The 15496-nt window shown below is 49.8% G+C and overlaps 1 protein-coding gene across 10 annotated transcripts in view; it reads left to right on the plus strand.

Moving 5' to 3' along the window:
- Nucleotides 1-15496, plus strand: part of C20H19orf44 (chromosome 20 C19orf44 homolog) — a 25078-nt gene that overhangs the window by 2218 nt on the left and 7364 nt on the right. For 8 of the 10 annotated variants that reach the window (XR_008674205.1, XR_010131905.1, XR_008674203.2 and 5 more), the window contains exons 2-6: nt 2293-3052; nt 4578-4893; nt 8190-8263; nt 10996-11485; nt 14511-14606. Coding sequence is in view for 3 of the 10 variants with exons in the window: in XM_019015671.2 (XP_018871216.2) it covers nt 2294-3052; nt 4578-4893; nt 8190-8263; nt 10996-11485; nt 14511-14606 (1735 nt within the window). In the remaining 7 variants the exon portion in view is untranslated. Of the gene's footprint in view, nt 1-995; nt 1120-2292; nt 3053-4577; nt 4894-8189; nt 8264-10995; nt 11486-14506; nt 14607-15496 lie in introns of those variants that run through there. The other 2 variants (XR_010131906.1, XM_055372079.2) reach the window with 2 other exon arrangements.

Consider the following 15496-nt stretch of genomic DNA (forward strand, 5'->3'; position numbering starts at 1 on the left):
TCGAACTCATGGGTTCAAGCAGTCCTCCCATACTGGCCTCCCAAAGTGCTGGGATTACAGGTGTGAGCCACTGTGGCCTTCAATCTGTTCACTTCCTCACTGACACTTGTTGCGTGTATTTTTGATTATAGCCATGCTAGGGGATGTGAAGTAGTAGCTCCTCATGGTTTTTTTCTTTTTTTTTTGAGACGGAGTCTCTCTCTTTTGCCCAGGCTGGAGTGCAATGGCGCTATCTCGGTTCACTGCAAGCTCTGCCTCCTGGGTTCATGCCATTCTCCTGCCTCAGCCTCCTGAGTAGCTGGGACTACAGGCGCCCACCACCGCGCCCGGCTAATTTTTTGTGTTTTTAGTAGAGACAGGGTTTCACTGTGTTAGCCAGGATGGTCTCGATCTCCTGACCTCATGATCCGCCCACCTCGGCCTCCCAAAGTGCTGGGATTACAGGTGTGAGCCACCACGCCTAGTCTGTTACTGGCATTTAAATGTTACTGAGCACTTTTTCATGTCCCACACAGAATATATAGGAATCCTATGAGGGTAGTAATTGTTATTTTTACAGATGAGCAGGCTGACACAGAGTGGTTAAGTAACTTGCCCAGGGTCACACAGACCAGGAAGTCTGCATTATTTCTGCCAGGCATATTTTTCTGTTCTCTGACCCCTGTGGTCAGTCCTGTGCTGGGCACTCCTAGTACAGGGTAGTTAAGATAGGAACAAGCAAACAAGTTTATTAGGGAAACAGATTGTTAAATAGGAATCATAATTCATTCTTGTATAGAATCTTTTTTTTTTCTTTTTTTTTTGAGACGGAGTTTTACTCTGTCACCCAGGCTGGAGTGCAGTGGCGCAGTCTCGGCTCACTGCAAGCTCCGCCTCCCGGGTTCATGCCATTCTCCTGCCTCAGCCTCCGGAGTAGCTGGGACTACAGGCGCCCGCCACCACGCCCGGCTAATTTTTTTGTATTTTTAGTAGAGACGGGGTTTCACCGTGGTCTCGATCTCCTGACCTCGTGATCCACCCGCCTTGGCCTCCCAAAGTGCTGGGATTACGGGCATGAGCCACCGCGCCCGGCCTGTAGTTGTTCATCTTTTAAAGTCTTTGTAATCTTCGGAAGCCTTTGTAAGTCTTGCAGTGGGTTGTTCATACTCTTTCAGGGGTATATGGGAACTCTGAGAATATGATGAAAGCTCTGATATTTCTACCTAGAAAAATATACACATATGGTAAAGATTTGCTGGGCTGCTGGGGAGCTGTGCCTGTCCATAGCCCCACTCTTTCCCAGGGTAGCGGTTCTTCTTTTTTTTTTGAGACAGAGTCTCGCTCTGTCATCCAGGCTGGAGTGCAGTGGTGTGATCTCGGCTCACTGCAACCTCCACCTCCCGGGTTCAAGCGATTCTCCTGCCTCAGCTTCCTAAGTAGCTGGGACTACAGGTGGTGCCACCAGGCCCGGCTAATTTTTGTATTTTTAGTAGAGACAGGGTTTCACCATGTTGATCAGACTGGTCTTGAACTTATGACCTCGTGATCCACCCACCTCGGCCTACCAAAGTGCTGGGATTACAGGCATGAGCCATCATGCCTGGCGCTTGGCTAATTTTTGTATTTTTAGTAGAGATGGGGCTTTGCCATGTTGGCCAGGCTGGTCTCGAACCCCTGGGCTCAGGTGATCTGCTTGCCTTGGCCTCCTAAACTGCTGGCATTATAGGTGTGAGCCACTGAGCCCAGCCATTGGTAATGGTTCTTACACTAAGTGAAATCTGATTTTCTGGGGGCTTGTTAAATACAGGGATACCTTGATTTTCACACTTCACCTTATTGCTCTTTCAGGTAATTTGTCTTTTCTTTTTTCTTTTTCTTTTTTTTTTTTTTTTAGACAGGGTTTCACTCTGTAGCCCAGGCTGGAGTGCAGTGGCAGGCATGGTGGTGTGCACCTGTAGTCCCAGCTACACAGGAGGCTGAGGCAGGAGGATCACTTGAGCCTGAGAGGTTGTGCACCACCACGTCCAGCTAATTTTCGTATTTTTAGTAGAGACGGGGTTTCACCATGTTTGCCAGGATGGTCTCAATCTCTCGACATCGTGATCCACCTGCCTCGGCCTCCCAAAGTGCTGGGATTACAGGTGTGAGCCACCGCACCCAGCCTGGTCATTTTCATTGTCATCCTTGGGCTTGAAGGGAAGACTGTGGCTGGGTTGCAAAAGACAGTGTGAGCTTTAGGCCAAGTAGGAGCCATTGAATGCTCAATACAAACAGCAGGTACTCTTACGCAAAATTGCTCCTCTTCCTCCACAGAATGGCTTCTGCAAGGAAAGCCAGCCGTCCCACGCGTGATGTTTTTGGTGACTTCAGTGATGTTTCCTTGGAAGATTCAACAATGGAAGAAATCAGAAACTTCCAGATCAGTAGAAATCTTACCAAAATAGCACCTGGTCATAGCAGATTTCTAAAAAGAAACCAAACTCTAGATGAGAAACACTTACTCCTGAAAGAGAACCCTGTGCTGGGGAGTGGACCCAGGCTTGCCTCATGTAGACCGCCCACCACTGCCTCCAGGATCCGAGCCAATGCCGCACTCATGAAGCTGGCCCAGCTGGAAACCCGGATCATGAATCGGAAGCTGCAGAGGAATTTGTCTGACACGGAATCTGACTCAATGACCGCCGATGCCGGTCTTCCAAAGAGAGCTGACAGAATCCTCTCCGGGGGTGCACTCGAACTCGCGTCCCAGAACACAGACAAAACTTCCCAGAATCAAGCCCGTGAACTTCCTGTCACCGAAAATAATGCACAGAACGCGAAGGTCAGTAGGTTTCTAAAGAAGAAACAAGCACCTGTTGAAAACATATCCCGTGAAGCACCTGCTGGGAAAGAGAGGACTTTGCAAACCCCCAAACAGAAAGAACCTGCTAGAACATTTGATTCTCCAGACAGTGACGAAGAAGAAATGAAAGTATTGCTAGGAAGCTTGGTGGACTCTTCTAGAGAAAAAAACACGAATCAAGGCTTCAGCAGCGCTAACGTCAGCGAGGAAGAAGAAAGAAAACTATTTTCGGTAAGATTTTTTTTTTTTGATAAATTTATTTTAATTTATTTAATTTAATTTTTTTTTTTTTTTTTTTTTGAGACGGAGTTTTGCCCTTGTTGCCCAGGCTGGAGTGCAATGGCACGATCTCTGCTCACCGCAACCTCCACTCCTAGATTCAAGTGATTCTTCTGCCTCAGCCTCCCAAGTAGCTGGAATTATAGGCATGCACCACCACGCCCAGCTAATTTTATGTGTTTAGTAGAGATGGGGTTTCTCCATGTTGGTCAGGCTGGTGTTGAACTTCCGATCTCAGGTGATCTGCCTGCCTCGGCCTCCCAAAGTGCTGGGATTACAGGCATGAGCCACCATGCCCGGCCGGTGACTGGCTACTTTTTTGTATTTTTTTTTTTTTTGGAGACCAAGTTTCGCTCTTGTTGCCCAGGCTAGAGTGCAGTGGCATGATCTCGGCTCACCGCAACCTCCACCTCCCGGGTTCAAGTGATTCTCCTGCCTCAGCCTTCCTGAGTATCTGGGATTACAAGCATGCACCACAATGCCCGGCTAATTTTGTATTTTTAGTAGAGACGGGGTTTCTCCATGTTGATCAGGCTGGTCTCCAACTCCTGACCTCAGGTGATTTGCCTACCTCAGCCTCCCAAAGTGCTGGGATTACAGGTGTGAGCCAGTGTGCGTGGCCTATTTGTGGAATATTTTCTTTCTTTCCTTTTTTTTTTTTTTTTTTTTGAGATGGAGTCTCATTCTGTCGCCAGGCTGGAGTGCAGTGGCCTGATCTCGGCTCACTGCAACTTCTGCCTCCTGGGTTCAAGCAATTCTTTTGCCTCAGCCTCCCGAGTAGCTGGGATTACAGGCGCATACCACCACGCCCAGCTAATTTTTGTATTTTTAGTAGAGACAGGGTTTCATCCTGTTGGCCGTGATGGTCTCGATCTCTTGACCTCGTGATCTGCCCGCCTTGGCCTCCCAAAGTGCTGGGATTTACAGGCGTGAGCCACCACGCCCAGCCTTGTGGAATTATTTTCTACTCCCAACATTATCTTACCTAAATATTGTACTGTGACTTCCAGAAATGAAGAGAGAAAGGGGATGCAGTAAGAGAAAAATGTGATACCTGCGGTCTTGGTCTTATGCTCCCCGCTAATTGCACTGTCTGTTTAACCATAAGAACTTAGGTATCAGCCAGGTATGGTGGCTCACACCTGTAATCCCAGGGTTTTGGAAAGCTTAGGTGGGTAGATTGCTTCAGCTGTGGTCAAGGCCGGTCTGGGCAACATGGCAAAACCCATTCCTACAAAAAAAAAAAAAAAATTAGCCAGGTGTGGTGGCACATACTTGTAGTCCTAGCTGCTTGGGAGGCTGAGGTGAGAGGATTGCTTGAGCCCAGGATGTCGAGGCTACAGTGAGCTATTGAGCCACTGCCCTCCAGCCTAGGCAACAGAGTGAGACCCTTTGTCAAAAAAAAAAAAAAAAAAAAAAAAAAAAAAAAAAAACCTTAGTTGTCATAAGTTTGTTAATTTCAAGTGTTTTATATCAGGTCCCATCTCAACCGAGAGCATTTACTGTACCCAGCGTGGAACTCTCCAGCGCAAAGCCTTCTCAGACATCACACCTGCCAACCTCCCTGGCAGCAGACAGAACCCTTCACAGCACTCGCTCAAGAGCAGACTACCCACAGAGTCACGTTTCCGGTGGCACCGCCTCCCACATGCCGTCAGTTTCCATCACAGGCGCCTTTTCAAACTCAGTGTCTTTAAAGATGGGGCATGTCAAGCTTGCATCCTCCCCGGGAAGGAGTGAGGCTGAGCCTGTGGACGAGCCAGTCTCAGAAGGTGCTGATGACAGCCTCGACGGTAATCCCAGTCCCATTGAAAAGCCAGTACCTTGGGCAGGAAGGGTGGGGCCACCTTTAGAGTCCCTGACGCAGTGGTCATGGGGCATTGCCACAGGCAGGGAGTTTTGAGTCGCATCTCACACTCAGCTTTCTAACTTTCTTGTCTGGTTGAGGGGCCAAGTCCGATTTTTGTGCTATCTTTATTTATTTATTTAATTCTGAGACAGGGTCTTGCTCTGTCGCTCAGGCTGGAGTGGGCATGATCAGGGTTCACTACAGCCTCAACCTCCCAGGCTTAAGCAATCTGCCTGCCTCAGCCTCTTGACCAGCTGGGACCACAAGCGTGTGCCACCACACCGGGCTAATTTTTGTACTCTTTGTGGAGACCAGGTTTCACCATGTTGTCCAGGCTGATCTTGAGTTCCTGGCCTTAGGTGATCTGCCTGCCTTGGCCTCCCAAAGTGCTGGGATTACAAGTGTGAGCCACCACACCTGGCTTACCAACTCATCTCTTGAGTCAGTTTAAACCTGTTGGAAGCTGTTGGAGGCTAGGCCTGGTGGCTCACGCCTGCAATCCCAGTGCTTTGGAAAGCCTAGGCAGGAGGAGTTTGAGACCAGCCTGGCAACATGGTGAAACCCTATTTTTACAAAAAATACAAAAATTAACTGGGTGTGGTTGTGCGCATCTGTAGTCCCAGCTACTGGGGAGGCTGAGGCAGGAGGATCATTTGAGCCTGAGAATTGGAGCCTGCCTGGGAATTGGAGGCTGCGGTGAGCTATGAACACACCACTGCGCTCCAGCCTGGGTGACAGAGCAAGACTCCATCTCTAAAAAAAAATTTTTTTAAACCCAAAAACCTGTTGGGGCACCAGAATCTCCACAGAGAACCCCACACTCCTGGGTCCCGGCACACACTGTGGTGCCTTTGACTTGCTGTACTATTTTTTTGTTTTTTAGAACTCTTTTTTTCAGAACTCACAGTCTATTAACTTGCTGTAAATGACAACATAGGATGCTTTGGGGCCATGTCTCAGGTCTGCCCCTGCTCCACAGTCTTCCCACTCTTTCCCCCCAGCTGGCTGGCTGCCCTGCCGCCTCCCACCCCTTACACCACACACGTACTTCTCAGCAACTTCCAACAGTGCACTCTGATCAGCTGCTAATCTGTCTAGACCAGGGGCTAGCAGGCCTGTCTTCTGTCTGTTTTTGTTTGTTTGTTTGTTTGTTTGTTTTTTTGAGATGTTGCCCAGGCTGGAGTGCAGTGGCGTGATCTCAGCTCACTGTAATCTCTGCCTCCCGGGTTCAAGTGATGCTCCTGTCTCAGCTTCCCAAGTAGCTGGGACTATAGGCGTGCGCCACTATGCCTGGCTAATTTTTTGCATTTTTAGTAGAGACGGGACGGGGTTTCACCATGTTGGTGAGGCTGGTCTTTTTTTTTTTTTTTTTTTTTTTGAGATGGCATCTCGCTCTGTCGCCCAGGCTGGAGTGCAATGGCGTGATCTCGGCTCACTGTAACCTCCGCCTCCAGGGTTCAAGCGATTCTCCTGCCTCAGCCTCCCAAGTAGCTGGGACTACAGGTGCCCGCCACCACGCCCAGCTAATTTTTATACTTTTAATAGAGACAGGGTTTCACCATGTTGGCCAGGATGGTCTCGATCTCTTGACCTTGTGATCCGCCCGCCTCGGCCTCCCAAAGTGCTAGGATTACAGGCGTGAGCCACCGTACCTGGTGGTCAGGCTGGTCTTGAACTCCTGACCTTGTGATCTGTTCTCCTCAGCCTCCCAAAGTGCTGGGATTACAGGCATGAGCCACTGTGCCCGGCCCTGTCTTCTGTCTGTTTTTTTTTTGACAGAGTTTTGCCCTTGTTGCCCAGGCTGGAGTGCAATGGCGTCATCTTGGCTCACTGCAACTTCCGCCTCTGATATTCAAGCAATTCTCCTGCCTCAGCCTCTCGAGTAGCTGGGATTACAGGCACTCGCCACCATGCCCAGCTAATTTTTCTATTTTTAGTAGAGACGGGATTTCAACATGTTGGCCAGGCTGGTCTTCAACTCCTGACCTGAGGTGATCCACCTGCCTCGGCCTCCCAAAGTGCTGGGATTACAGGCATGAGCCACTGCACCAAGCCTGTCTTCGGTCTTTATAAAGCTTTCTCAGAAGGCAGCCACGCTCCTTCCTTTACACATTGTCTATGGCTGCTTTCACACTATGACATTGGAGCTGAGTCAGTCTGTCCCCAAAAGCTGAAAATTTCCCAGCTAGCCTTTTATTTCTTATCATTATTATTATCATTATTTATTATGATTATTATTTTTGAGACGGAGCCTTGCTCTGTCACCCAGGCTGGAGTGCAGTGGCATGATCTTGGCTCACTGCAACCTCCAACTCCGGGTTCAAGCGATTTTCCTGCCTCAGCCTCCTGAGTGGCTGGGACTACAGGCACGTGCCATCACACTTGGCTAATTTTTGTATTTTTAATAGAGATCGGGTTTCACCATTTTGACCAGGCTGGTGTTGAACTCCTGGCCTCAGTTGATCTGCACATCTCGGCCTCCCAAAGTGCTGGGATTACAGGCGTGAGCCACCATGCCCGATGATGATTATTATTTTTTAGAGACAGGGTCTCTCTATGCTCCAGGCTGGAGTGCAGTGGTGTGATCATAGTTCACTGCAGCTTTGAACTGGTCTCAAGAGATTCTCTGGCCTCAGCCTCCTGAGTAGCTGGGACTACAGGCACCCGCCACCACGCCTGGCTAATTTTTTGTATTTTTCGTAGAGACAGGGTTTCATTGTGTTAGCCAGGATGGTCTCGATCTCCTGACCTCGTGATCCACCCGCCTCGGCCTCCCAAAGTGTTGGGATTACAGGCGTGAGCCACCGCGCCTGGCCATGTCTTCATATCTTTCTAAACATTTGTGGGAGATTAGGCTGGCTGCGGTGGCTCACACCTGTAAACCCAGCACTTTGGGAAGCCGAGGCAGGCGAATCACTTGAGGCCAGGAATTCAAGACCAGCCTGGCCAAATTGTGAAATCTTGTCTGTACTAAAAATAGAAAAATTAGCCGGGCAAGGTGTCAGGCACCTGTAATCCCAGCTACTCAGGAGGCTGAGGTGAGAGAATCACTTGAACTTGGGAGGCAGAAGTTGTGGTGAGCCAAGATCGTGCCACTGCACTCCAGCCTGGGTGACAGAGTGAGACTCTATCTCAAAAAAAAAGAAAAGAAAAGAAAAAAGAAATTTGGAAGATTTAAAAAAAATTATGGAGTAAATAAAAGAGTAAATGTAAATGCTTATACTCATTTTTTAATTACAGAGTTTAGAATAAATATTTTATCGCTTGACCATCTGGCTCCAGTTGTCAGTGAGAACTCTGATTTGGAACAGGAAGTAAGTACAACAAAGTCATTTTTCATGGTCGATTGTTTTTGGCTTAAACTTTTTTTTTTTAAATTTTTAAAACATTTAAAAATTGAGGCAGGGTCTCACTATGTTGCCCAGGCCGTCCTCAAACTGGGCTCAAGCAATCCTCCCGATTCAACCTCCCAAAGTGCTGGGATTACAGGTGTGAGCGACCATGCCTGGCCCAATGTCGATTCTTATGTGGAAAAGCAAGTAATGTTTCATTTAGGCCTATAGTTTTCAACTCTGCCCCCCCAGGGGACATTGGCAATGTCTGGTGACATTTTGGCTGTCATGACTAGGGGGTGGGTGACAGATGCCACTGGCATTGTGAATAGGTGGAGGCCAGGAACACTGCTCCGTATTGTGTAATGCACCGGGTGGCCCCCAGCTGCAAAGAATGTTGTGGCCCCTGATGTCAAGAGTGCAGTAGGTGAGAGACCCTGATTTAGGTGCTAATAGGATGAAGCTACCTTGGTTAGCTGGTGATTAAAGCACATCCCATGTAAAGCCGCCCATGACAACATCTGCACGGAGGCAACACTTCATCAGCCGTATCCAGTCACACTCCCTGTTGTGATTTTTGTCCTAGTGGCCACCGGCACTGTCAGATACACGTGTTGGTTATACACAGTGATGACATTTTATTTTTATTTAAAAATATTTATTGTTTTTATTTTATTATTATTATTTTTTATTTTAAACTTTTTTTTTTTTTGAGAGAAGTCTCGTTCTTATCCCCCAGGTTTGAGTGCAATGGCTCGATCTCGGCTCACTGCAACCTCCACCTCCCGGGTTCAAACGATTCTCCTGCCTCTGCCTCCCAAGTAGCTGGGATTAAGTCCCCTGCCACCACGCCCAGCTGATTTTTGTATATTTTAGTAGAGACGGGGTTTCACCATGTTGGCCAGGCTGGTTTCGAACTCCTGACTGCAAGTGATCCACCTGCCTCGGCCCCCCAAAGTGCTGGGATTACAGGCGTGAGCCACTGCACCCGGCCTATTATTATTATTATTATTATTATTATTATTATTATTTTGAGACAGAGTCTCGCTCTGCTGCCCAGGCTGGAGTGCAGTGGTGCGATCTCAGCTCACTGCAAGCTCCGCCTCCTGGGTTCACACCATTCTCCTGCCTCAGCCTCCCGAGTAGCTGGGACTATAGGCGCCCACCACCAGGCCCGGATAATTTTTTTTGTATTTTTAGTAGAGACGGGGTTTCACCGTGTTAGCCAGGATGGTCTCGATCTCCTGACCTCGTGATCCGCCCGCCTTGGCCTCCCAGAGTGCTGGGATTACAGGCGTGAGCCACCACGCCCGGCCTTATTATTATTTTTTTGAGACAGAGTCTCACTCTGTCGCCCAGGCTGGGACTACAGTGGCACAATCTCAGCTCACTGCAACCTCCACCTCCTGGTTTCAAGCAATTCTTGTGCCTCAGCCTCCTGAGTAGCTGGGATTACAGGCACCTGCCACCCTACCCCACTAATTTTTGTATTTTTAGTAGAGATAGTTTCACCATGTTGGCCAGGCTGGTCCCCAACTCCTGACCTCAGGTGATTCACCCACCTCGGCCTCCCAAAGTGCTGGGATTACAGGCATGCGCCACCATGCCTGGCCCAATTTATTTATTTTTGAGACAGGTCTCACTCAGGCTGGAATGCAGTTGGGGGATAATGGCTCACTTCATACTCGATGTCCTAGGCTCAAGCAATCCTGCCCAGCCTCCTGAATAGCTGAGACTACAAGCGTGCACCCATGCCTGGCTAATTTTTTATTTTTTTGTAGAGATATGGACCGGCTGGGTTGTCCAGGCTGGTCTTGAACTCCCAGCTTCAAGCAATCCTCCTGCCTCGGCCTTTCAAAGTGCCGAGATTACAGGTGTGAGCCATTGCCCCCAGGCATGATGAAACTTAATTTTTTAAATATTTTTTTTCTTGCAGAGGTAGGGTCTTGCTATGTCTCCCAGGCAGGTCTTGAACTCCTGAGCTCAAAGGATCCTACCGCCTCAGCCACCTAACATTTCATCAGTCCATGATGAAATGTTTTTTTTTTTGAGACAGAGTTTTACTCTTGTTGCCCAGGCCGGAGTGCAATGGCGTGATCTCGGCTCACCATAACCTCTGCCTCCTGGGTTCAAGTGATTCTCCTGCCTTAGACTGCCGAGTAGCTAGGATTACAGATACGTGCCACCATGTCTGGCTAATTTTGTATTTTTGGTAGAGACAGAGTTTCTCCATGTTGGTCAGGCTGGTTTCAAACTCCCAACCTCAGGTGATCTGCCCGCCTTGGCCTCCCAAAGTGCTGGGATTATAGGCATGAGCCACTGTGCCCGGCTTAAAATTTTTTAATTTTTTTTTTTTTTCTTATAGAGGTAGGGTCTTGCTGTGTTGCCCAGGCAGGTCTTGAACTCCTGAGCTCAAAGGATCCTACCGCCTCAACCACGTAAAGTCCTTAAGTCCATGATGAAATGTTAAATGCCATCCATGTGCCACCTAAGCATGCGTCACACCATCAGGATTCCTGCAGCCCCGTGGACATGCCGTACTGAAGACGCCACAGTTCTGTTTAGAATACTCCGTGCCCACATCTAATGAGGACCTGGTGTGTCCCCTTGTCTGCGGGAGTGCCGCAGGTCCCCAGCTCCTAGGAGTGCAGTGTTCCTAGCATGTTGATATTTCCAAAACACTTCCCAGCCACCTCTGCCATTCTTCATTTTAGGAGGAAAGTGCTCTGAGAGAAAAAACAGCTGGCAAAATCTTCAGAGCCGAGGCGTCCACTGGGCAGGATGCCCCGAGGCAGGCCCAGGCGAGGAGTTGGGCATCACAGGGAAAGGCCGCCTCTGCAGAGGGGGATGAGAGCGAGGTCTCGGAGCATCTCAGTGCCAGCTCGGCTTCTGCCATCCAGCAGGATAGCACTTCCAGCATGCAGCCACCATCTGAAGCCCCCATGGTGAACACAGTCAGCTCAGCTTATTCGGAGGATTTTGAAAACTCTCCAAGTCTGACAGCATCCGAGCCAACCGCCCATTCCAAGGAGTCTCTTGACAGAACACTGGACGCTTTGTCTGAATCCTCTTCAAGTGTGAAGACAGACCTTCCACAAACAGCCGAGTCTAGGGAAAAGTCGGGCAGGCAGGTGACAAGAGTGCTTGTGAAGGACACAGCTGTGCAGACGCCAGATCCCGCCTTCACCTACGAGTGGACCAAGGGTAAGCCTTGGGGCCCGTGGGGGCCGGGGCAGCCGGGACAGGAGCTCAGCGTGTGGTTTACAGCATCCTGGGAGACACGTGGGACAGCTCAGGTTCCTGATATTTGGGCTCTTGTTATTAATCACCTGGAGGGGTTGGCCAGGCGAGGTGGCTCATGCCTGTAATCCCAGCACTTTGGGAGGCCGAGGCGGGAGGATCACTTGAGGTCAGGAGTTCAAGACCAGTCTGGCCAACACAGGGAACCCTCATCTCTACTAAAAATACAAAAATTAGCTGGCTGTGGTGGTGTGTTCCTGTAATCCCAGCTACTCAAGAAGCTGAGGCTTGAGAAGAACCCGGGAGGTGGAGGTTGCAGTGAGCTGAGATGATGCCCCTGCACTCCAGCCTGGGTGACAGAATGAGACCCTGTCTCAAAAAAAAAAAAGTCACCCAGGGACCTTGGCTCACCATTTCCTCTTCCATGGACGAGGGGCAGCCGCCCTGGTGTGTCCCGATGTCTTCCTAGCCCTGAAGCATTCAGAAGGATCAGAACCAAGGACTAGGGTAGCACCTCCCACAGGATGATTCACGGGGGGACTCCAGCAAGGTCTGGAGACGTTATTAGTTGTCACAACTCGGGGTGGGGAATGCTATCGGCATCTGCTGGGTGGAGGCCAGGGGTGCTATTCCACACCCTGCAGTGCACAGGATGCCTTTGTCCTGGAGAATGAACACCCTGGGTGACTTTCCAGATATTTCTCTCTCTCTCTCTCACTCTGTTTTTAGAGATGGGGTCTTGCTATGTTGCCCAAGCTGGAGTACAGTGACCCAACCATAGCTCACTGCAGCCTCAACCTCCCCAGGCTCAGGTGATCCTCCTACCTCAGCCTCCTGAGTAGTAGGATTACAAGCATGCGCCCCCATGCCTGGCTAATTTTTATATTTTTTGTAGAGACAGGGTCTTGCCATATTGCCCAGGCTGGTCTCAAACTCCTGGGCTCAAGCAATCTGTCAGCCTCAGCCTCCCAAAGTGTTGGGATTACAGGCGTGAGCCACTGCACCCGGCCCTGTATCTTTTTTTTTTGAGATGGAGTCTCTCTTGCCCAGGCTGGAGTGTAGTGGTGCGATCTTGGCTTACTGCAACCTCCACCTCCCAGGTTCAAGCGATTCTCCTGCCTCACCCTCCTGAATAGCTGGGATTACAGGTATGTGCCACCATGCCCAGATAATTTTTGTATTTTTAGTAGAGATGGGGCTTCACCATGCTGGCCAGGCTGGTCTCGAATTCCTGACCTCGTGATCTGCCTGCCTCAGCCTCTCAAAGTGCTGGGATTACAGGTGTGAGCCACCGCACCTGGCCCCCTGTATAATTTTAAAATGTTTTTTGTAGAGACAGGGTCTCCCTATGTTCCCCAGCCTGGTCTTGAACTCCTGGGCTCAAGTGATCCTTCCACCTGCCCACGTTGGCCCCCCAAGGTGCTGGGACCACAGGCATGAGCCACCATGCCTGGCCTTCGGGCATTTCTCTCATTCCCAGCTTCAGTCTCGGCTCTTGCTGGTGGAAAGACCCCATTCTTTTAAACATTCCCATGTTATTATTTTATATAATTTTATTTTATGAGGTGGGGTCTCGCCCTGTTGCCCAGGCTGGAGTGCAGTGGCACAATCTCGGCCCACTGCCTCCTCCACCTCCTGGGTTTCAGCGATTCTCCCACCTCAGCCTCCCCAGTAGCTGGGAGTAGAGGCGCCTGGCTAATAAACATTCCCTTTTAATATCTCTTTTCTCATCCATATGGCTCTTGACAAGGTAGACTGGATGTGAAAAATGATGTAGTTCCCAGCCTGGCCAATATGGTGAAACCCCGTCTCTACTAAAAATACAAAAATTAGCCTGGTGTGGTGGTGTGCATCTGTAGTCCTAGCTACTCGGGAGGCCAAGGCACAAGAATCGCTTGAAACCAGAAGGTGGAGGTTGCAGTGAGCTGAGATCGTGCCATAGCACCCCAGCCTGGGCGACAGAGTGAGCCTCTGTCTCAAAAAAAAAAAAAAAAAAAAAAAAAAAAAAAGAAAAGAAAAGCAATGTAATTCTCACTGGATCTATTTGTTTTGATTTGGGGGCTTAACCTAACATCAGCCTGATGGGCCCCCCGAGGAGAGGGTGACTGGTGTCTGTTTCTCAGGAGGGAAAGTCAATCACATGGACTGTGTCAAATCACCTTGGAGGTGTTAAATGGTATTTTCAACCTGGGATCTGGGCTCAGAATTGTTTGTGTCTGTCTGCATTTCTGTCCATATTTTTGGCAATTTAGGGATGCTGTCATGAAACACTGGCGAGGCTGTTTTCCTAGACTAGGACTGACAGGGAAAGGAGAGAGAAAAAACAGCAGCCATAAACACGCTGGCCTCAGAGCCCAGAGAACACGCAACATCCTGAGGTCAACAGTGACCCTTAGAAGAAGGGCTGGGAAAGCACATCCTCCACTGCTCTCGACTGCAGCCACCGTGAGCTGGAGCCACCGCTGCACCCAGCTAGGATACCCGTGCCTTGAGCCAAGAAAACCTAGCAGAAAAATGGAGGCAGCCTTGGGAAATACTTGAAAGGGGAAGAGGGTAAAAAAAAGTAAAGAAGGGCCGGGTGCGGTGGCTTACACCTCAGCACTTTCAGAGGCTGAGGCAGGAGGATTGCTTGAGCCTAGGAGTTCAAGACCAGCCTGGGCAACATAGGGAGACCCTGTCTCTACAAAAAATTTTAAAAATTAGCCAGGCGTGGTGGCGCACCTGTAGTCCCAGCTACTTGGGAGACAGATGGGAGGATTACGTGAGCCCAGGAGGCTGCAGTGAGCTGTGATCATGCCGCTGCACTCCAGACTGGGCAATAGAGCAAGACCCTGTCTCAAACCAAAAAAAAAAAAATGCAAGAGCGGCGATCACCTTCAGAAAGAGGGAAGAACAAGGTCACATAGTTTATTCCAGGGTCGTATCTGTGGACCCGAAAGTCATTTCTCTGTGTCCTGCCTGCTTACCCCTCTCTTTGTCCCCGAGATAGTGGCCGGCATGGCAGCCATGGGGCCTGCCCTGGGAGGCGCCTACGTGGACCCGACACCCATCGCCAATCATGTTATCAGAGCGGATGCAATAGAAGGTAACAGCCCGGCTTGGGGGATCCTTCCTGTCACATTTTATAGGACCCATTTCACCTGCAGATTCACACCCACTCTGGAGGCGTGGCACCCCTTGCATGCTGGCTTCCAGGGGTCCATTGGGCAGGGATTATTGCAGCCACAGGCACCTGCCATGAGGAGAGAAAAGGTGTGGATGCCCTTGAACCTTCTGTCTCTTGCAAAGAGACACCAATGTCACACAAAACAAGAGGGTGAAGAGTGATGCTTCTGTGCCCTGCACCCCAACAAGGCCACTTTTTTTGTTTGTTCGTTTTGAGACAGAGTCTCGCTCTGTCGCCCGGGCTGGAGTGCAGTGGTGCCATCTCCACTCACTGGGACCTCTGCCTCCTGGGTTCAAGCGATTCTCCTGCCTCAGCCTCCCGAGTAGCTGGGATTACAGTCACCTGCCACCACACCTGGCTAATTTTTGTATTTTTAGTACAGACAGGGTTTCTCCATGTTGGCCAGGCTGGTCCCGAACTCCTGACCTCAAATGATCTGCCCACCTCGGGCTCCCAAAGTTCTGGGATCACAGGCCTGAGCCGCCCTGCCTGGCACAAGACCACTTTTGTTTGTATGTTCCCCTTGGTGGCATTACATCAATAAGCCATAGTTTACTTCCCCTGAAGACATGTATTTGACTGATGCTGAGTTGCACGGCCTGGGTAGACATGCCCCTTGCCTCCTGGGCTGAGTCTGTGTGGCGCTCACAAAGGCTCCAGTCCAGCCTGAGGCATGAGGGAGGGGCCCCAGCAGCCATCTTAGAGAGTTTAGTCTTTGTCGAGTCCAGTGGAGCCACTAAAGGCTTGTGATACACGTAGGGGTCCATCTGGTACCTACTATTTTTTTCCCTTTTCAATTTTTTAATTTT

This window comes from Gorilla gorilla, chromosome 20 (genome assembly GCF_029281585.2).
Source record: "Gorilla gorilla gorilla isolate KB3781 chromosome 20, NHGRI_mGorGor1-v2.1_pri, whole genome shotgun sequence".
NCBI classification, from domain to species: domain Eukaryota; kingdom Metazoa; phylum Chordata; class Mammalia; order Primates; family Hominidae; genus Gorilla; species Gorilla gorilla.